This window comes from Poecilia latipinna, unplaced genomic scaffold, assembly GCF_001443285.1.
Source record: "Poecilia latipinna isolate Pla-1442-1.1 unplaced genomic scaffold, P_latipinna-1.0 Scaffold545, whole genome shotgun sequence".
In the NCBI taxonomy this organism is placed as follows: Eukaryota; Metazoa; Chordata; class Actinopteri; order Cyprinodontiformes; family Poeciliidae; genus Poecilia; species Poecilia latipinna.
The window spans coordinates 160,875-180,561 of NW_015113161.1; the positions used below are offsets into that span (position 1 = coordinate 160,875).

General features: G+C 40.7%; 3 protein-coding genes across 4 annotated transcripts; all 3 read right to left on the reverse strand.

Moving 5' to 3' along the window:
* Positions 1 to 362: 362 nt before the first annotated feature.
* On the reverse strand, positions 363 to 4,179 carry LOC106952897 (serine/arginine-rich splicing factor 6-like). Its single transcript, XM_015041334.1, has 6 exons — positions 3,983 to 4,179; positions 3,440 to 3,600; positions 1,764 to 1,894; positions 1,452 to 1,654; positions 1,251 to 1,322; positions 363 to 1,145 (listed from the first exon to the last, which is right to left on the reverse strand). The coding sequence occupies exons 1-6, from the start codon at positions 4,087 to 4,089 to the stop codon at positions 674 to 676; spliced, it is 1,146 nt and encodes a 381-aa protein (XP_014896820.1). The 5' UTR covers positions 4,090 to 4,179; the 3' UTR covers positions 363 to 673.
* A 1,709-nt stretch (positions 4,180 to 5,888) lies between these two features.
* On the reverse strand, positions 5,889 to 10,131 carry eif2s2 (eukaryotic translation initiation factor 2, subunit 2 beta). Of its 2 annotated transcripts, none has more exons than XM_015041335.1 (9): positions 10,007 to 10,131; positions 8,813 to 9,008; positions 8,599 to 8,705; positions 8,342 to 8,471; positions 8,156 to 8,256; positions 6,890 to 7,038; positions 6,735 to 6,791; positions 6,542 to 6,627; positions 5,889 to 6,150 (listed from the first exon to the last, which is right to left on the reverse strand). In XM_015041335.1, the coding sequence occupies exons 1-9, from the start codon at positions 10,019 to 10,021 to the stop codon at positions 5,975 to 5,977; spliced, it is 1,017 nt and encodes a 338-aa protein (XP_014896821.1). In that variant the 5' UTR covers positions 10,022 to 10,131; the 3' UTR covers positions 5,889 to 5,974. The 2 variants fall into 2 exon arrangements, with proteins under 2 accessions (XP_014896821.1, XP_014896822.1); XM_015041336.1 differs by having other exon boundaries at positions 8,825 to 9,008; positions 10,007 to 10,130.
* A 3,230-nt stretch (positions 10,132 to 13,361) lies between these two features.
* On the reverse strand, positions 13,362 to 18,520 carry LOC106952901 (charged multivesicular body protein 4b). The gene is made up of 5 exons (XM_015041338.1): positions 18,175 to 18,520; positions 14,663 to 14,840; positions 14,370 to 14,484; positions 13,833 to 13,959; positions 13,362 to 13,479 (listed from the first exon to the last, which is right to left on the reverse strand). Exons 1-5 carry the CDS (start codon positions 18,356 to 18,358, stop codon positions 13,418 to 13,420), a joined length of 666 nt encoding a protein of 221 aa, XP_014896824.1. The 5' UTR covers positions 18,359 to 18,520; the 3' UTR covers positions 13,362 to 13,417.
* Between the last annotated feature and the right edge of the window lie 1,167 nt (positions 18,521 to 19,687).

Here is a 19,687-nt window from a genome sequence, read left to right on the forward strand (position 1 = left end):
CAATTTAAACATTGCCTCAATATTTCTAAGAATTTAGGGGAAATGCATCCAAGCACAGCTTATGAACAATTTTATTTTTTCAAAGAAGGATAACCCAACTACAACGAAAGTTGTTCAAAAGTACAACAAACTTTTCACAATGCAATTAGGAAGTTTAATAGTACACGCTCTTGTGTCCTCCCGCAAAAAAAGAAAAAAAAAGACCAATAAGAGAAAAAAAACTGCATCAGTATCAACTATTCACTCATAACTGTGCACTTCATAAAACCTAAAACAAAAACAAAAAAAATTCTCATATAATCTGGGGAAAGTAAGAAAACGGCAAATTTACTGGTAACAGTGACCAAAGAATATTAACGTTGTTCGTACAAAGCCAGAAAAGACTTTATTGAAAACAGACTTAAAATAATTACCTGTGGGCTAGAAAATGAGTCTCAAGCGGAAGACTACTCAAAACTTAGGATCAGAAATCATCTTTTACATTGGCAGGTTTCCAAAAACGGCCCTGACAATGTGCATTTATTGATGGCATGTCAAAACAGCACAGTCTGAAGAGAAAAGGTAAGGAAGCAGAAGCCTGTGACACCGCTCGTTATTTACAGCATTATAATAAAACAAAACAAAAAAAAAAAAAAAAAAAAAAAAAAAAGGAGGGGAAAAACATTTTCCACATCTAATCTTGAGAGGCTGATCTAGATCGTGAACGAGACCTTGAGCGGGAGACTGAGCGGGACGCTGAGCGCTTCTCTCTGGATTTAGATCGGCGTTCGTCTTCCTGTGGGGACGGGGAGCGGGATGCTGATTTGGCAGTGCGCTCCTCTTTCCCATTCTCTACAGGGGAAGCTGAACGGCTGCGGGACTTCTTGTTGTTGTCTTCACCAGCACCAACATCCATCTCCTTGGATCTGCTACGAGAATCCCGCTCCGACTTGACCTTAGAGCGGCTCTTGGAGCGGGACTTTGATTTCCGGTCGGCTGAACGGGAACGAGATTTCTGTGAGCGCGAGCGAGATTTGGACTTGTGGGACCCAGAACGAGATCTGTTGGTGCGAGAGCGCGATTTCCGTTCTCCCGACTTGGAACGAGACTTCCTCTCAGACCTCGAGCGAGAATGATGCCTTCTCTTGTTGCTACGGGAACGGGACCTAATGGGGAGAAAAAATTATTTTGGTGACATTTTGTAGAGTTGCTCAGATTGACAAAAACAAAAACTCTTACAGCTGACTCAAAACATTTCAATCTGAACTCACCTGGAGTGAGATCTGGAGCGACTCCTTGAGCTCCTGTGGCTTCTGCTGCGGGAGCGGCGGCGACTTCGAGATCTGATGACAGAAGAGGAATCAAACACATGACATCTCAAGTTAAGTTTTTTATTTATTTATTTTATATCAGAAGCTTGTTTTCCAGAAGAAAAATTTTTAAAATTTTTTGAAATCCATGAGTAATCCCACCTGGAGCGGCTGCCAGAGTAAGACCTTCGTTTGCGGGGTCTGTCCTCCACCAATCGAATCTTTCGCCCGTTGATGTCTGTGCCGTCTAACTTGTCCATGGCCCGTTTCATGTCAGAGTGAGTCCGGAACTCTATCACCCCTTCGTTGGTTCGCTCCTTGTGGGCGTCGGCATACGTCACCTCGCCTGCCTGACGCATGAAGTCCTTCACGAGACAGACACAAATGTAACGACGTGTTTAGAGTTTCAGTATTCAACGTTTGACGAAGTAAATGAGAGGAGGAAAAAAAAAAAAAAAAAAAAAAAAGGCTTACCTTGAGGTCCTGCCAGCTGCAGCGGCTCGACAGGTTTTCCACAATGAGGCGGTACTCTGTACGGACTGGAGGTCCATACTTGTCCCTTCCAGAGCGGCTTCTGCTGCTGCTGCTGCTGCTGTAACCACTACCTTTAGAGACGACAGCACACACAAACATGCTTTAGAACGAACTAAAAGTGATACGGTCAAGAAAACTACTGGTCTGGACTACTGAATGAAAACAGGCCAGATCAAACTGGGGAATATATTCAAATAGGAGTCCCTCAGATCCCTATCTCCTTCACAGAGCTTCAGTTAAGAGATTTTAACAGCCACTGCAAAGACTCTTTAAAAGTCTGTAGCATTCACATTATAAAGATGCTTGCTGCTGCAAAGAACACCACTGATTCTAGTACCAGCAAAGCAAAGGCTTTTAACTAAAGTCTATATCTTATAGAAATGCTTTGGCTGGACAGTGATGTTCTTTCAGACCCTCTGAACCCTGTAACAAAAAGAGAGGCGGCACCCACATGGTATTTAGTCAAGGAGGCTGGCGAATTCAATTGAGTCTAAATGATACAATGACTTTTCTAAGCATTTCAAACTGGTACCTTGCCAGATGCTAGTCTGGTGCACCCTTCTTCCCAGTTTTGCACTTACATATTTTCTTTAGATTGTAAGTTGTTCAACTACAGCCGATCCAGTCATGTTTGAGGTCAACATAGAAACCAATGGCAATCCTCACCATCACCCCTGGTCTATTGGCAAAAGGCTGCTGTCATCATGGCTTCCGGTTAGGTCAGCCAAGGATCAAGGGGGCAAAGGTCACACACACATTGTAAGGTGAAAGCCAAGGCCAAACGGGACAGGCAGTCATCTTAGCCAGTCATCTTTAGCCTCAATGGACTCTCAGCCTCAGCCCGCAGCTGGACTCTTTCAAATTGAAACATCAAGGACTTTTGTTAATGTTTAATATATAGAAAAATATAGAGAAATGCCAAAGTTAGCAAATACACAAATTAACGAAAAAGTGTTAGTTAAGTCCTAACCTCCAAGCACAATGTACACTTGCTATATTGGTTTAAATAATGTAAATATGAAGTAAATGAGTCAAAGAAATATTAGAAAGAATTTTAACTTACAAAATGGATTCTGTTTACACTATGAAGAGCACTATGGATCACCATACACCCTGACCTGCAGTTATTTGCTCGTTCCCATCAAGGAACCACTGTTTAATGCAGGGCGGCCCATGATCAGGGGGAGCAAAAACTCACAGGTCAGCGACTATTAATGAAACTGAAAACAACTTCAGAGTGGGGTGGGATTTGACCTAAATAAAAAAGAAAGAGCCAAAGAAAACTGTAATATGACGACAGATGAGTTTGGGGAAAACAAAGTATTTCGTCAAACTACTGCTTACAAATGTGAAGAAACTACATTTAAAAACTACAAATAGCTTTAGATATTTTTTTTAAGAAAAGCATGCACAAAATGTGTGTATCCGAGGGCTCTTAATCAAGATTATTTACCTGGGAGAAAACATAAAATTAACAAATACGAGTCAACCAGACAACAAATGTTCAACAAATTTAATTGATTTATAGCTAAAAACGGTTCTCTTCGTACTCTACACTGCAACCTCACCCTGAAGGGAAGGGGGAAAGAGAATATGATCTAATAGATGGCACTTACTGCGCCCTCCGCCCCAGTAACCCCCTCCGTAGCTATCTCGGTCTCGCCGTGGGCCACGGGCATGCTCAACGATCACTCGCTCTCCGCACAAATCCTTTCCGTTCAGCTCATACACGGCATCGTCGGCATCCCGGTTGTCTTCAAACTCCACGAATCCATAGCTGCAGGAAAGAATAGGGTTCAATGTTAGGCTAGAGAACATTCCATCAAATAAAAGCAATTCATTCAATTGGTCGACCGTTCGGTTAGCCATGCGGCTAGCTCGGCTAGCTAGGCCCACGCTAGCTCTCCAATGTAAAAAATACAAAGCCGCCATGTTGGCCATGCGACATTTGCTACACGGAGTCGAAAATCAGTCAATAAACTTAAGTTTAACAATGCATTTTTCGGTCAAAATCAGCACATAACCTTTTATGAAGCTAAATTTACCAACTGAAACAAAGAAATTTCGCGTTACAGCATTAACATTTCTTACATTTACGTCGTTCAACATCAGAGGTTCCAAAGCTACGAGCAACGTTCACATATTTAACCAAAACTCACCCATTTTTCAAGTCGATTTCCATTAGTTTTCCATATCCGCTGAAAAATCGCTGAATGTCCTTTTCGCGGACGTGATAACTTAGACGTCCGATGTAGACTCGAGGCATGTTTATTTGCTATTTCAGACAACGCTGTTCTAGACTGTTCCTCCGAACAACTCCAAGCGTTGATTCAGTTGCGTCAGTCACAACCTCCGTTACGACGGTTTCGCTCGAGGCCAAAGCCAGCCAATTAGAGTGAAGCTAAAGACTCGTACTTCCTGTACGGAATTTTCAAGATATATAACCAGATTTTTTCCCCCCGATGTATTGGGTAGAACTTTATGCGATTCTCTAATTGAAACCGTTAAATGTTTATAAAAAGTGTTCCTTGCAGTGAATATTCAAACTTTAGAGATGTTTGAAAACAGGCCAGTCAATGTTAAGACCTAAATTCAATTGACATTCTGTCGCAACAATTGTTCAGACTTTGTTCTGACAAAACTACTAGAACAGATAGAAATGTTATTCCTTTTATGTGCAAAGTTAGTAGATTTAAATCCCAAAAAATCTTGCACTTGTAATTACAGCAAAATGTAAGTACTAACAAAATGGTGAATCACATGGCAGATCACATTTTGGACTTAACATTAATAAATTTCTCCCTGCTCCCAGTTACACAGTGTTGATTTATAACAGAAAATTCTAACAATAGGTGTTATGAACACTGAAGCAATGGCTAGTTTCTGAATTGATTTCTGGTCTTTATATTGGTGTCATTCACACCCCAATGCCAATATGTTAAATGTTACCCCAAAGAAGTAAGTTGCTGTCTTTTGATTTGCAGCCCTTTTAAATGCAATAAAAAAAAAAGTAATGACGAGGAGAGAGAGAACATTTTATTTCTGTAAAAACCCAGCTTTAAATTGACTAGTCAGACCTAATCCACATTAGGCTTATAGAAAAGCAGAACCAACATCGTGTGGTCTGCAGTACACAAACTGACTTTATATTCTGGCTAAATTATGGAGTAAAACTCTGAACCAATTCTTAAAATATCAAGCAGCAAGAAGAAACCTTGACATTTTTCTTATTTTGCTACAAACCCAAGTAAACAAGCTTTTTTTTCCTCAAAATTTTAATTTCAAATTGCTCAAATCAGGTTGATAAAAACATAGCTCTAATCTTTAGAAATCCTCAATGCAACAAAAGTTCTCCGCTTTAGTTTCTTTGTTACAGCTTCAAAACAGTCATGTTCATCAGTTTTTTTTGAGTCCAAAATGTTTTAAGTTTTTTACTTTTGACAGTAAAGCCATTAGGAAGCCAGATTAAGACAATTTCTCACAAGTTTGGCGTAAACTATAAATGAATTACAGTCCTGTCGCTTAGGTCATTTGTTAAATTGGGAAGCTGCACAGAAACCTAAACGATTTTGTGACTTGGGCCAAAATACAAAGTGCAATGGCTTTCAGTCTAGCGATGAGCCAAAGAATATATAGAAAGACGTCAAAACTCTTATGTGGATCAGTGTAGTTTTAACACAATGCGACTCGCTGTGGTGTAAATGTAACCTTTTGTCTTCCTCTCTGGTATGTGTGAAGTGGGAGAGAAAAGAAAGAATTCAAGTTGTGGTCAATCAGGCTTTTTCTTGAACCAAAAAAAAAAAAAAAAAAAAAAAAAAAATCACAGCAAATGGGAAGAAAAAAAAGTTCTAAGAGCCAGAGGATTCATGGGCTAAACAACAAAACATATTCATTCACTCCAATGATGTTTCCTGGTGAACATCACCTGTTTTACAGCACCTGAACCTTTTTCTGTTGCTTTTAGATGCATCTCTCACTCCCCCAAGGGCCTGTACAGGCAAATGACAACTAAACAGCGGCCAAACTCCCGCAGTTCGATTCAGAGAGTTCTTTAAGCAAAATCAATGAGGGCGTCTCGACCCCAGCTTCAGGGAAAAAAAGAGGTCGTTAGAAGAAGGGAGGGTGGGAGTGGGCCCAGGTTTCTTGGCCTTTCAGTTGGCTTTGGCGCGGAGCTGCGCCCTCTTGCCCGTCACAGCCTGGAAGCCAGTCTTGATGCTAGCGACGGAGCAGCGGGAGTGGCACGTCTCGCACTGCAGAAAGTAAAGACGAGTGTCCTTCTGCAGGATGGTCTCTGGAGAGCGGCAGGTGTGACATGTCACGTATTCCTCTGCAGGAAAGAAAACATTAATTAAAAAAAAAAAACACACACACACACACACACATTTAGGACTTCAGGTCACATAGAGCTTCATTGAACAAGATGAGAAACTGACTAAATACTAAGGGGTGCTGTGATGGCGCAGAAGTTCTCGATGCGGCCGTCCCAGGTTCGATTCCCGGCCTGGTGACCTTTGCTGCATGGCTTCCTTCTCTCTCTCTCTTTACCTACTTTACTGTCTTAGCACTTTCAAGTAAAGGCCACTAGAGCCAAAACCAGACAACCTTGAGACTACATTACCCATAATCCAAATGCCACTGTAGCTTCACAGTTGCTTACGTTTGCAAATGAAATACGATTCAAGTTAGTTCAGTAGCAAATAGAGGCGCTTCCGACTTACTGATATATCTTCTCAACACATTTTCTATCTGTTTCTGTTGAAATCTGCCTTTGATCACAAGTTGGTTATTTCCATCTATAGAGCCGCTGTTAACAGACAAAAAGATACAAATGTTAAGTCCACACAAACACACCAGTGTCCGTTAAGAATTTTTAACATGTAATTTTTAAATAAATAGATAACCACCACGTACCTTGTTCCCAGCTCAGCCAGCAGAAAAGCGAGAAGATGTTTAGGCTGACGATGCAACCTGGGAGGGAGAAGGAAGAAGCATGAGGCCGTCTGACGGGATTTTCACCAGCCTGGGTCAGTGAGGTGCAAACAACGAGGACGGTTGTTGTGACTCACAGTTTACAGATATCTGTGAAGTTGACAAAGGACGTTTTCTTGGTTCCCACTCGAACCACCTGAGGGGGCTTCATCACAAACTTCCTCTTCTCCCCGGCCACCATGTCAGGATTTTTCTCCCTCATGATGTTGAAAACTCTGTTTAGGAGCTGGGATATATAAAAAAACACCTCAAAGATTTGTTCATAAGCATCATAACAGCTGGTTTTAAACGTTGATTCTGGGTTTAGTTCTGTCCTTTTCTTAGAAAAAAAGCCACTGACCGAGATGTTGCATTCATTAAGACTGTGTAATTTGATCGTGTTTTTCTCACGTGCAAAGCATTTCTGGCTGAATCCTTCTGTTTTTATTAGTGTCTCTTTCTTAGACGCTATTCAGAAAGAAGCTGATGGAAATAATGTTGCTACCGACTGTGCGAACCCTTCATGCTCATCTTTCCAGCAAAAGGTATTCGATAGAAAGTGTTCCTGCACAGGCCTGTCACTGTAACAAATTTTGTCAGATGATAAATTATCCCAAACGTTATCGCGATAAACGATAATATTGTTGTTTCGAGACCATTGCAATGGAACAGTAATGCAGGATCACAAAGATTAATAAGCTTTAAATTCTAATTAACATTTAACACTGGAACTGGAAGACATTTTAAATAGTCGAAATAAGCAAAGACAATTAATTATAAAGTCTCTGTAGATAAAATTGTCCGTCAAAAAAAAAAAAAGGGTTAGAAGAGACCAAAGCAAAACACGGAAGACTTTTGTCATCACATTTTTGGTAGAAAGACGAAAAAAGACGAAAAAAAAAAGTTTTAATTTATTATGTGGATAATTAATTTATTCCTTATTGTGACATGCCTATTTCTGCACGTCTTTCATGGAATGATTATGTGTATCCAGGTTATTCTTCTTTTCTGAAGGAAGGCCTCCTCGCTCAGCACTTTTACTTTCGGCTGCGTTTTTCTTTTCTAGGCGGTGCTGCGTGTACTCAACTTCTTTTTGCATCTCTCAGAAAGTACGGCACGCTCAGTGCTTCTGCTTTTAGCCGTGAGCTGATGCTGCCATCACCTAGCCACACTATTTGATTGTCCTTCCACGTTCCTCTGCATTTCATCTCGGTGCTCAGTTGGCTGTAGCGTTCCCGCGGAGCCTAATTTAGGAGGCGCTCCTCCCCGTCGTTGCTGCAACATGTTTGCTTTGAAGGAAGGGATTGATGCTAAGCCCACTGAAGCAATCGCCCGTGTGTCGTTTAGTTCCTGTGCCGTCTTACCTCGTCGTACGTGTAGTCTCTTTCCGTGCCGGCCCACGCTGGACCCGTGGAGGAAATGAACGAAATTCCGTCGTTGTTCTTGCTGTCGTCGTCTTCCAGAGCTGCAGACACAACGTGCAAACCTTGTAAGACCGAGCAGCTCGCTTTAAGTCTTCAGAATTGAAGGAAAGCTGCCGTGGTCTGTACCGTCGTCTTTTTCCAAAGCCTCTCCCTCGTCGAAGTCGACTTTCTTCGGCTTCTTTTTTTTGCTGGGAAGCATCAAATCTAGGTTGTCCTCCTCTGGCGCCTCGGTTTGCTCCCCTTCGATTTTCAGCTCCTGGTTTTTTAAAATCAGTCAGAAGTAAAACTTAGTTTTAAATGCAGAGTGAGAATAAGTACAATTAATAATAAAAATGAAGGAAAGACAAAGAAGGAGGTAAAAAAGCAGTTTATTAGCGACTGACCTTTAATCCTTCTTCTACATCGTTCTCAAGCCCAAAATTCTTCTTTGGTTTCTTCTTCTTTTTCTTCTGGTTGAAGAAATTCAGGTCGTTCAAGTCATCGGATAGTTCTAGAACGATAAACAAACCCAGCTAAAAAACAAAAACAAAAGAAAAACAGCCAAATCTATGTTTCATGAAGAGAACTGTTACATACAGCTGTGAAACGTAAAGCAACCTTCTTTCAAACCTTTTTTCCTGCCTTCATCTTCATCTACATCCACCTCCTTGTCCTCCCCGACCTCTGGCTCGGCCTCCTTGACTTCCACCTCTTTCGCCTCTTCTCCTCCCACGCCCTCTCCTCCTTCCTCGTCCAGCATGAAGGGCTTCTTCTTCTTTTTCTTCTTCTTGGTCATGTTGGGGTCGAAAATCATCTGAAAAGTGGAGCGGACCCAAATTAGGCACAAAAGAATCCAAAAGAAATCTTGAGATTTCGAGTTTTCATGCCTTTGACTATCAATATAAAAGTGAGCGCATCATTACCTGGTTAAATGTCACTTTATTTCAAATAACCTTAGGATTTCAGACTTAAATTTCCAGAGGTCGTTGTTTTAAAGAACATTTTTATAGCATAATAATGAAGTTGAGTATTTCTAACCGGCAGATATTTCTAATCAGTCTTAAAGTACAGACTCTGCAAAAACAAAGAGACGGACAGACGTTTGAATGGATGAATTGAAAGATGGACAGGCAGTTAGCTGCTGGATGGAGGGACGTATGAATAGAAAAACACATGATGAACAGATGGGTGGATGGAGAACTGAATAAACAAGTGGATGAGTCGCCAGAGGGATGGATGACAAACGAATCCGTAAAAGTTTTAAGATTGTGTCACAATCTAGAGTTAAAGGCAACAAGAAAGCGTTAAGCGGCAAGAATGTAAAGTAACATGTTATTGACTCAGTTTAGACCCCGTGGATTAACAGCCGCTACATTGATTTTGTCTGTTTTAGTCGAGTCAAAATGAGCTAAATCTGTGTAGCTGTTAGAAATGAACGGCTAGCAGCACCGCTTCTGCTTAGCTAGCCTCTTTACCCGCTCAGTTTGAGCGATACAATGGCAACGACACGGCGGATTTATTAGCTAAAATTAATTCCTGTCACCCACTCGGTGCGATAAACCCCAGCGCAACAGCGTATTTCGCTGCTTTTTCTTTTTTTTTTTTTTTTTTTTAAGGCGAACATGAGTTTGACTAGTCGGCCTTCTGCTAGCCCAGTTTGCACCAGCCATGTGTGAGCTGCCGTGGACAGGGAGGGGAGCAACACTGCCGAGGCCCAAAGTCATAGATAAGGACCGAGAAATCAACCATCTGATTCCTACAAAGGTCCCGCACCGACACTGACTGAAGACCGAGTGGTCGGGGCTCTCTTACCTCGTCTCCCGACATGTTTGCAGATTGGACGACAGAGAATTTAGTCAACTTTTCTTATCCCACGATCACTTCCACACGTCTGCTCAGGGATATTTCTTGCATCAGCGCTGGGCACCGGTGCGCATGTGCAAAGTCGCCAAACCCTGACGTCACGGCAAGAGAGAAAGAGAGAGAGAGAGGAGCGTTCAAGATCAAAACGTTACAAAAGAAAAAAAGATCAAAAAGTTACACGGGATTCCTGTGTGTGCTTAGGATTTGATTTTCTTCAGGTCAGCACAGCTATGTGTAAAATAGATAAATGGATAAATAGATTTATGGACGGATGGGATGGATATATTCCATCCCATCATGGATATATCTTCCATTCACCACGGGGAAACCCCTGTGGTGAATATTGGCATTTCCAGACAATTACTATGTATCTGTCCATCAGTTCATACAAAAAAATAGGCCTATCCATCCATCCATCCATCCATCTTCTTTTGCTTGTCCGGGGTGGGTCGTGGGGTCAGCAGTCTAAGTAGGGAGGCCAAGACTTCCCTCTCTCAGTCACTTGTTCCAGCTCCTCCAGGGGAATTCCAAGGCCAGCTGAGAAACACAGTCCCTTCTGCGTGTCCTGGGTCTTCCTGGGGCCTCCTCTTGATGGGACATGCCCAGAACACCTCACTAGGGAGGCGTCCAGGAGGCATCCTAACCAGCCTTAATTGGCTCCTCTCGACATGAAGGAGCAGCGGCTCTACTCTGAGTCCCTCCTGGAGGACTTAGCTTCTCTCTCTAAGGGAGAGCCCAGACACCCTACGGAGAAAACTCATTTCGACTGATTGTAGCCTTGACCTCGTTCTTTTGGTCATGACCCAAAGCTCATGACCATAGATGAGGGTAGAAACATAGACCGACTAGTAAATCGATAGCTTTGCTTTTTGACTCAGGTCTCTCTTCACCACGACAGGCAGGTTCAGCGCCGCTTCACTGCAAACGCTGCGCCAATCCGCCTGTGTAGCAGGAGATTGACGGACAGAAGACAAAAAAATATATATTTTTCATTTTTTTAAATAAATGTTTGTATTGTAAACATCGTACTTTATATAAAACTCATAGGCCCAAATCATGTGAGTTGTATTATATTAGTATTTCTATGAATATAAGCAATATTCAAGTATTTGAAAATCATGACGTTACAGTCGACTTCCTTGGCCTTAACATAGAGTCATTGGCCAGAGGACATATTAAACCCACATTGCATCAGTCCTTACCCGCTGACATATAATGTACTATAATTCACATTAGTAAAATAATTTCTTCCTAGTGATCGGGCACCAAAAGGACCCACATCCTTGTAAATCCAGCCGCGAGTTTGACATGAAAACTGCGGCGGTGATCTGGTTAAAAGTAAAAACTAAAATTAAGTTAATTTCTGTTTCTGTGTACAAATACTTCTTCCCTCTAATTTCCCAAACAGGATCCAATAGTACCAATTTATTAACGGAGTGCCAGCAGAGGCATGGGGAACATACAGCACTTATTAAAAGTTATGGCATAAATTTATCACTCATTAAGATTTTGGTGTCAAAAATTTCCAGAGAAGCCAATAAACTGATGATTTCTATTTGGAACCATGAATCATGAGATGCTTTAAAGTAATTGTATAAGTGGTGTTCCATTAAAGAGGCATTCATTCAGTGACCCAAGAACAAACTATGTGCAAACACCAAAAGCAAAACGACTTGAGTTCAGGTAAACCCGAAAATATTATCACTACTTGTACAAGAGGATGATTTTAGACTTTTCTTGCACTCTGACAATCTTTAGGTCCTTTCAGGTTCGCACAGAGTTGACCTCTGGTTGCCTCAAGTGGGCGGAAACATTCCTTTACTCAGGCTGTAAAAATGACAGGCAAAAAAAGGACGACAGTGGGAAGAGAAGCAGCCTCACACTTGGAAAGTTTCGGGTTTGAATCCAGCTTCCTCCCACTACATGTCGACGTGCCACTGGTCAAGGCACTTAATCCCAAGCTTACTACTGATTTATATAAATGTGTGTGTGAGTAAATTCGGTCCATTAACCATTCAGCGGTGCTGATTTAGCCATAATCTACAACCGGAGAGATTTATTTCTTCTCTACTTTAGGTATTAGAGTGACTCTGAACCTTTGATAGAGATTCATCTTCCACAACAGTAAAGGAATTGTAAACTTTTAATGATTCTGCAAATAATATTCTCATCTGGATAAATAAAACATAGAAATGCAAACATGCTCTCCCATCTGTCCTTGTGTGTTTTTGTTTTCTTTTGTACGTAACAAAAAAAGAAAGAAAAAAAGTAAGTTGTGACTTTAAAAAAAAAAAAAAGGTTCCTTTTAAACTCCAAAATGCAGATGTAGTGGATCGACTAAGCAGAACTTTCCACCTCAACGCAACCAATAATGTGTGACAATAGTTTATTATAACTATTATTATTATTATTATTTTTTTTTAACAATATACAATTTGAAACAAAACCCTTATGAGAAGGACAAAGACAGACAGAGCAGGATGAAAAGTGTTAGGTTAAACATCTCTGGTCTCAAGCCGTGCGGTGGGATCTGTATCGTGACTTCCCTTCTCTCTGCATGCTTCACGCGACCTCAGCCGAAACCTCTCGACACAGTATATGAAAAAGAGATACATTTGAGATATTTACACCAAATAACGAGAACCACTGGCGAGGACGCCTTCTGGGGCTAAAAACGATGACAGGAGGTAAAGAGAAGGGTCAGAGCCCCCGCAGCTTCAGACAAAATAAAGAGGTTACGGTTCTTGCAAACGCACACACAGATTCTGGAGAATCCTCGCCCACTGCATGCTTCTAGTTGAGAAGTAATAATAATAATGATAATAATGAAAAACCAAACCAAAGCAAAGGGAGTTAAGGAAAAAAATTATAATCAGGGAGTGAGCAACACAAAGACAAACATTGGAACAAGATCTCTGTGGATTTAGCCTCTGTGAAAATTCTCCCATCAGCCTGAGATGTTCTGAACATCTTGGCGCACCAATCAAATGCTGCTTCCAATGAAATGGCCCCACCTGGATACGGGAGAGTTAAGGTGTTTTTGTTGTTGTTGTTGTTTTTTTTTTTAAATCAGGGGTAAAATCAACTAGGTGACACTGAGACCCGACCGGCTCATTAGGAACCGAGCGGCTCAGGTTTTCACATTTCTTTAGGGGGCAAAAACAATAATAATAATAAAAAAAAGAGAGGGGGAAAAAAAAGTACAGCATTGTTGCTTAATTGTAGTGTTACACAACGTCAACTCTCCTCAGACACACAGAAAACACTCAACATCCGATCAGTTCATTCTATCCAATTCCTCGTCGTTCCTTCCTCTTCCCCCTCAATCAGACGCAGGTTCGATGTGACGGGATGCTGCGTTTACATCGCTTCCGCCCAGCGCTGCAGGTCCTCCATGTCGTCCTCGTCTTCTTCTTTCTTAGCTACGAGGAAAAATAATTTATTTTTTTTAATTAGGCATATGAAAACCAGCTCTATTGTTCAAAGTCGCGACTGTAACGAGTCTGTACGGTTTCTGGTAGAAGTTTTTAATTCTTTCCAGATTTTCTTCCATTGGAATCAGCATTTTATCCCTTCATTGGGATTGTAATTTGAAAGAACAACAAAGAGTCGTGCGATGATTTTTGAATATTTGAGAATATTTAAAATCCAGTGCAATGATAAACGACGGGAGACATCAGACGAACAGAAACAGTTTCCTTTCTAGATTGAAGACGGACAAACAAGCCCGAATCATAACCCTATTTAACTAAAGATTAAATAAAAGAAGCCTCACCAGGTTTAGAGGGTAATGAAGTAGAAGGCACGTTGGGGAGGGGCGCGTTCTCCGGTCCACCAATCTCCAGCAGGTTTTTGTCCAGCTCCTCCTGTTCCAACTCGTCCAGCTCCGCCAGCAGCTCATCCTTACAAACGGGATCAACAGCTAAGATTAAAACCAACGCTGCCTCCCGCCAAGAAGAATGAGATTTAATCCAAAAGTTAAATCAAACACGGAAAAAGGGTGAAAGTGAGCGCAAAAGACAGAGCATCAAACTGAGCTTAACAAGGTCCTAAAAGAGGGAAACCTTGAATGAAAATCCTGAATCGGGATACTTCAGGTCAGCAGACTGAGACTTTAAGAAAGAACTCATTCAGAGCATCCTGGTGACTGAATACCTTCGGCTGTGTTGAATTACTCTATGAATAAGCGCATTTAGATTCAAGGCCAATCCGAGACAGAGCAACAAGAAACAGGGTTCAACTCCGTTCGGCGCCATGTTGGCCGGTGAAACGGCTCCCTCTGAGTTCTGCTTCACCGGATGAACCGACTCACCTCGTCAAACTCCTCTCCGAACCCAACGGGTTTAGAAATGGCGTCGGAGATTTCCTGAGCCAGCTCCTGCTGCTCGGTAATGTCCTGCATCAGGTCGTCCACCTTGTCGATGTCCCTGATGCGACGACAAGAAAAGAAGGTCCGTTCACAAAAAGGTAAAAAAAAAAAAAAAAAAAAAGGGAAAAACCACAAAATAAAACGTTGATGTGGCGGGAACAATAACAACGCCTCATCTCATTTCACCTCAGACGTAATTCATTAATTAGGCCACGAATCGCTACGTTTGCTCTTACATGTTTTCATGGGCGGACTTCATGGCCTTGGCGGCGAAGCCCATGTTTTTGAGCACTTCCGTGTTGGTGTTGGCGTTTTCCAGCGCCTCCCTCTGGAACTCGATGGTTGACAGCGTGCCGTCGATCTGGGCCAGCTGCTTCTCGTACCGCTTCTTTCTTTTCAAAGCCTGCAGCGCCGCTGAGGGGAAAAACAGAGCGCAGGGAGATTGGCGTCAGGATCGGCAGAGGCACACACATGGATACACAACCAGTTCTCAGGTGGTAGAATCAGGAATCATTTATTCCCAGAGGAGTTTTATTCAGACAACCTAAAAGGTATTTTTTAAAAAAAAACTATTTTATGAAGCATCTGGTTGTTTTTTTATATCAGTAGATAGAATTCTTTGCAATTCTGGCAATTTTGTGACTAATTATTGCTATCTGTGCTAAGGGTCTGTTCAAAAGTGAGTTTATTTTATTCCCATCATTTCTTATCACACCTCCACTTATGAACTTTTTGATGCATGTTCCGACTGAAAATAGAAGCAACTTCTGATTTATTAAGAGCGACTCATGATCTACCTTCCTTGACCGGGATGTTCTCTTGTCTTCCGATTTTGACGAGAGCTAAAGAGAAATAGGTCTTTATTTCGTCACATTAAACCTACGTCGAGATTACTAATTAAATGTTTCCAGATGCTGTCATTTAATTTTGTGCAAAGTATACATTTCTTTTAGAAGATTTTTTTTTTCTAAATGTGGGAGTTTAGAAAAAAAAAATCCCACATGTAGTAAATCTATTTTCAATATTTCCAGTGTGAAATATACTTTTTAAAAAAAGTGGTTTTAGAAGGTTTGGGTGGCACTTCCGGACTTTATTTGCAGTATTCAAACAAAAAATGGTCACTACCTATGAACTGGGCGCAGTACCTCAACATGCCATGCTGGTACTATTATTTTCTGATTGTTGGCTTTTAGTCAGTGTACCCTGCATATGGTCTATCAATAAAAAGAAACAACACCACTACCGAAGCTTTACCGGAAGCCAAATGTACCCAATTAGGACAGAAAGGACGTCTTGAAGAAATCAAGACAGATATTTGCGTAGTGAAATTAAAGTCAGCTTCTACTTTAGACTTCATGGAAAAGTACAATAAAAAAAAAGCACAGCTTAATCTCCTCCTGCCAGCAGACACGTGTACTTAATGAAAGATTTTCCCTCATCTGGTTACAGATTAGTTATCTTCTTTTGTGGATTTCCCTCAAAGTACATCTTGTACTTACCCACGATGGGTGGATTTTACCTTAGTATGCAGACTGAGGTCAGTTTTGGTGTTAACTTGTATTCTGTTTTTGTCGGTGTTTAACATCATGCTGAGTCATTTTTTAGATGATAAGGTGAGTCAACAACACATGAGACCTCAGTAATTCTCATTGTGATGATGACCTCACCTGACACTTTATACATTAGATATTCTTTGTTCACCACTATGAACAGGTATTTTTTTTTATTGAAGAGTTCAGTTCCAGTGTAGGTTTTAAAATCTAGATAATAAATGTTAAATCATCATGTTACACGTCTTTGTTTTGAATACAAAGAAGCTGTGGTGTTTTCATTCAAGATAGTGATACTAGTCAGTTCCTAGAGGTGATGCTCTATAGCATGTTGTCTGATCCAAACTTTTAGCAGTACTAGAACCTAAATGAGTCAGAATCTAAAAATATAGGGTGTTCCTATGTTTAGCCTGGAGTCGTAAAAATGACAAACTGGAAAAAATGAAGTTCTCACCCACTGTATTACAACACCTGTACGTCATCCTAGGCTGAGTCATTGTGCCAACCTTTGTTGCGTCAGAGCAGGAAATAATTACAATGGAGGCCAAGCACTGAAAGTATTCAGGCCGGCCGGCCGGACGGCACAGGAGCCTTTTCATTTCACTCAGAACAAATGTTAACCAGCTACAACTCCTCCTACTGTCAGGTAGAAACATCAGGACAAACAACTGTGCTGTTCTTTGTACATTTCTCCCAAATGTGAGCTTTCATTTAACAATCATCTTGACAATAATGTTAATTAATGAGCCAGTGGAATTCAGCTTGATGAGAGACGAATCAGTCTGTCAGCCAGATATTAGGATCAGCCAGTTTTAACTGGATAAACCTTGATCAGTGATGTGCAAATAGAAAGCTGAAAAAGTTTATTTTATCCCAGTTTCATTAATGCACTAAAACTAAACTCTTTTCTTGGTTGCACTAACCAACAGGATGTTATTTAATGCACTAGTTTGTTAAATAAAACTTTGATTCAGATTAGATACATGCATCTGACCATCTCCAACATATACCTGAATACATTTTAGAATAGAGTAGAAACAGCATTTATTGTCCTGCAAAGGGAAAATTGAGGTCTAACAGCATGATCATGTTCAAATGTAATTCTTGAAAACGACGGTTTTTTCAGAGATTGCGCCAGGCCTCCTATGGGTTAGCAACAGAAGTGAGCCAGTGGTGAAGACGAAGGTCGTCCAGTCAACTGGCGATAAATTTGTACTTACCCATGATAGGGAAAAAAAATAGCTAGCTAACAAAGATATATTAGCAGTTAGCTAAGATGGAAACCATAAGTTAGCGGAAGCTTCTTCCACCTCGAGAACTCACAAGCAATGCAGATGTGCGCGCGCGACTCAAACTCAATGTCCCACGAGAAAAAAGAAAAGAAAAGAAAAAAAAAAAGACATATATGAAATTAAATAGTCAAAATGTAAGACTTGGAATTAATGTTAAGGCCAGCTCACATTTTCTCCACATTCATGCCTTAATTAAAGATACATGCATTTCAGACTTTGTAAATTCTTGGTTCACGCAAAAGTTCTTAAGATAAAACAAATCTATAAACAAACCAATAATAATAGTACTAATACTAAAATGCATAAGGCTAACATGAAAGTATGCGTATCTGTTGCTAAAAATCTTTGACACAAGTGTGACTTAATGTTACACAATTGTAACATTAAGTCATGATTATTATCTTCAATTGTCAGATACTTTCAAGGTTACCTATGTCAAAATAAAATTAGAGGGCCTTTATAACAGTGTACATAGCAGGTAGAGGTGTTGATCCGGGTGGAAACACGCCCACCTCCCTGACATCCGTCAACCTTTGCCCTCAGACTTTGTGTCCTCATGGGGAATCTGTAAAGAACACCTTTGACCATTTTTTCCGGCTTTTAAATAGCCACTCACTAATTCACCGCAAATATCATCACAGGGATATGTTGAGAGAGGTGTCTACATGGATGTTAAGTGGAAAAATTTATGAACTCAACATGAATTTTAAAAAAAATGCCAGCCTGTCATTTAACCAGCTGTCCTGGGTGTCGACCTAAGAAAATAAAGCCAGCCAACATTTACGATGGCGACGTAAAGTTAGCCAAAAATGCTAAGGTGCTGGCTAACGTTTGACTTGTGCTGGTTAACCTGATATTTCACCACGAGAAGTCAGATAGTAGATGGAAATAACACCGTTGTCTCACCTCTCTTGTTTTTCGTGCCGTTTTTCTTGGCGATCTGCAGCTCCTGCTCGATCTTTTTCTCCAAAAATTCCTGTTTCTTCGTTAGCATCTCCTCCGTCTCACGGAGTTTCTGGATCGCCTCCTGTGCGCTCGGTCCCTTTCCCCCTTTTCCACCTCCTCCAAATATCTTGCCGAACAACGACATGTCTAAGCTGCTACAGGACCCTCGCTGTAAAAATGGCTAAATAAAGCAGAGCGTAGGAGAAACAAAGGCTCTGGAAAGGCCACCTCGCTAAAACCTACCCCAACGCTTCGCCCAACCTGGAAGGATTGTTGATGTTTTTCTACTTCCTGGATTAGGCCCGATGACGTCTGTTGCTAGACAACAGTAGTGGGCGTCGCCTCTGGGCTCTCTTTCTCCCTCTGCTGGATAATTATCGCAACTGCTAAACAGACAAAAAGGTAGACACGGCGTTCCTTGAAAACGCATTCACCGTAGTAAAGTGAACTTAAACGTTTATTCACATTAAACATTTCATGCGGAAAAGACACAATGACGCTTCCATGAAAATAAATAAATAAAACCTAAAAAGTTAAAATGAAAAGGAAAAAAAATATCTTTATGTAAATTAGCATTTTAATACATACGTCTACAAGACAACACAAAGAAATATAAGCTTAATTTGGATAATGTATGACAGATTTAAGCAAAGTACAGCATAACTGTTAAGGGAAAGATGCATGTTAAACAGCTTTGTACATCTATATTGGTTTGATAGCATGTGTTAACATCTATTCCTATTCCTACATGAATCCATATCCAGACTTTGACTGGACCATTCGAACACATGAATCAGGTTTTATCTAAACTGTGTCATTATAACTGTGGTTGTTTGTTTAGGATTTCTGTCATTGCCAAAGGTAATTGTTCCATTGTTGGTTTATTTCAGCTTCTAAGCTTTTCTTTGGTCATATTTAACTCTATCCATCAGTCTGTCAACATTGATCAACTTTCCCCGTCCTTGGTATGTTCAGGATTTATGAAGACCAACAGCATTAATTTCAGTTTCATATCCCTGGAAAGTCTTTTGAGTTGACTTGTGACAGACTATAAACTATAAACATTTACGTGCTTTTAACAGTATTTTTCTTTTAGAAAAAAAATGACAAAAGTATGGCATGCACATTATTAGTTGATTTGTTGACCCACCTGAGCTGTGGATCTCTGTTATTGCAAACTGTGGAACAGTTCAAGAAATATAGAAACTTCTGGAAGCGATGGTAGGATGTTTTAAGCTTGTGACATCGTTAGCATGTCAGAAGCAAACAGCAAACTTTCTCAGGAAGTTACTGGTCAACCAAAATCAAACCAAGATCGCATCAATGACCGAAGCATGTGAAGAACTTCACTTTTCTTCATTAAGGTCAGTGTTTCTGATTCACCAGACAGAAAAATGGCCTCCATGGGCGATTTCCCAAACCCAAACAACTGCTGACCATAGAACAAAAAGTATATTTAAAAAAATCTTTTAAG

Coding starts and splice junctions, on each gene's coding strand:
- LOC106952901 (XM_015041338.1), bottom strand. CDS start 18,358: ATGTCGTTGTTCGGCAAGATATTTGGAGGAGGTGGAAAAGGGGGAAAG. Junction 14,485..14,662: donor AAGTCCGCCCATGAAAACAT/GTAAGAGCAAAC, acceptor TCGTCGCATCAG/GGACATCGACAAGGTGGACG. Junction 13,960..14,369: donor TCGGAGAGGAGTTTGACGAG/GTGAGTCGGTTC, acceptor CCCGTTTGTAAG/GATGAGCTGCTGGCGGAGCT.
- eif2s2 (XM_015041335.1), bottom strand. Junction 8,472..8,598: donor ATGTAGAAGAAGGATTAAAG/GTCAGTCGCTAA, acceptor TTAAAAAACCAG/GAGCTGAAAATCGAAGGGGA. Junction 6,628..6,734: donor CTGGCTGAGCTGGGAACAAG/GTACGTGGTGGT, acceptor GTCTGTTAACAG/CGGCTCTATAGATGGAAATA.
- LOC106952897 (XM_015041334.1), bottom strand. CDS start 4,089: ATGCCTCGAGTCTACATCGGACGTCTAAGTTATCACGTCCGCGAAAAG. Junction 3,601..3,982: donor GAAATCGACTTGAAAAATGG/GTGAGTTTTGGT, acceptor TCTTTCCTGCAG/CTATGGATTCGTGGAGTTTG. Junction 1,895..3,439: donor TTACTGGGGCGGAGGGCGCA/GTAAGTGCCATC, acceptor TCGTCTCTAAAG/GTAGTGGTTACAGCAGCAGC.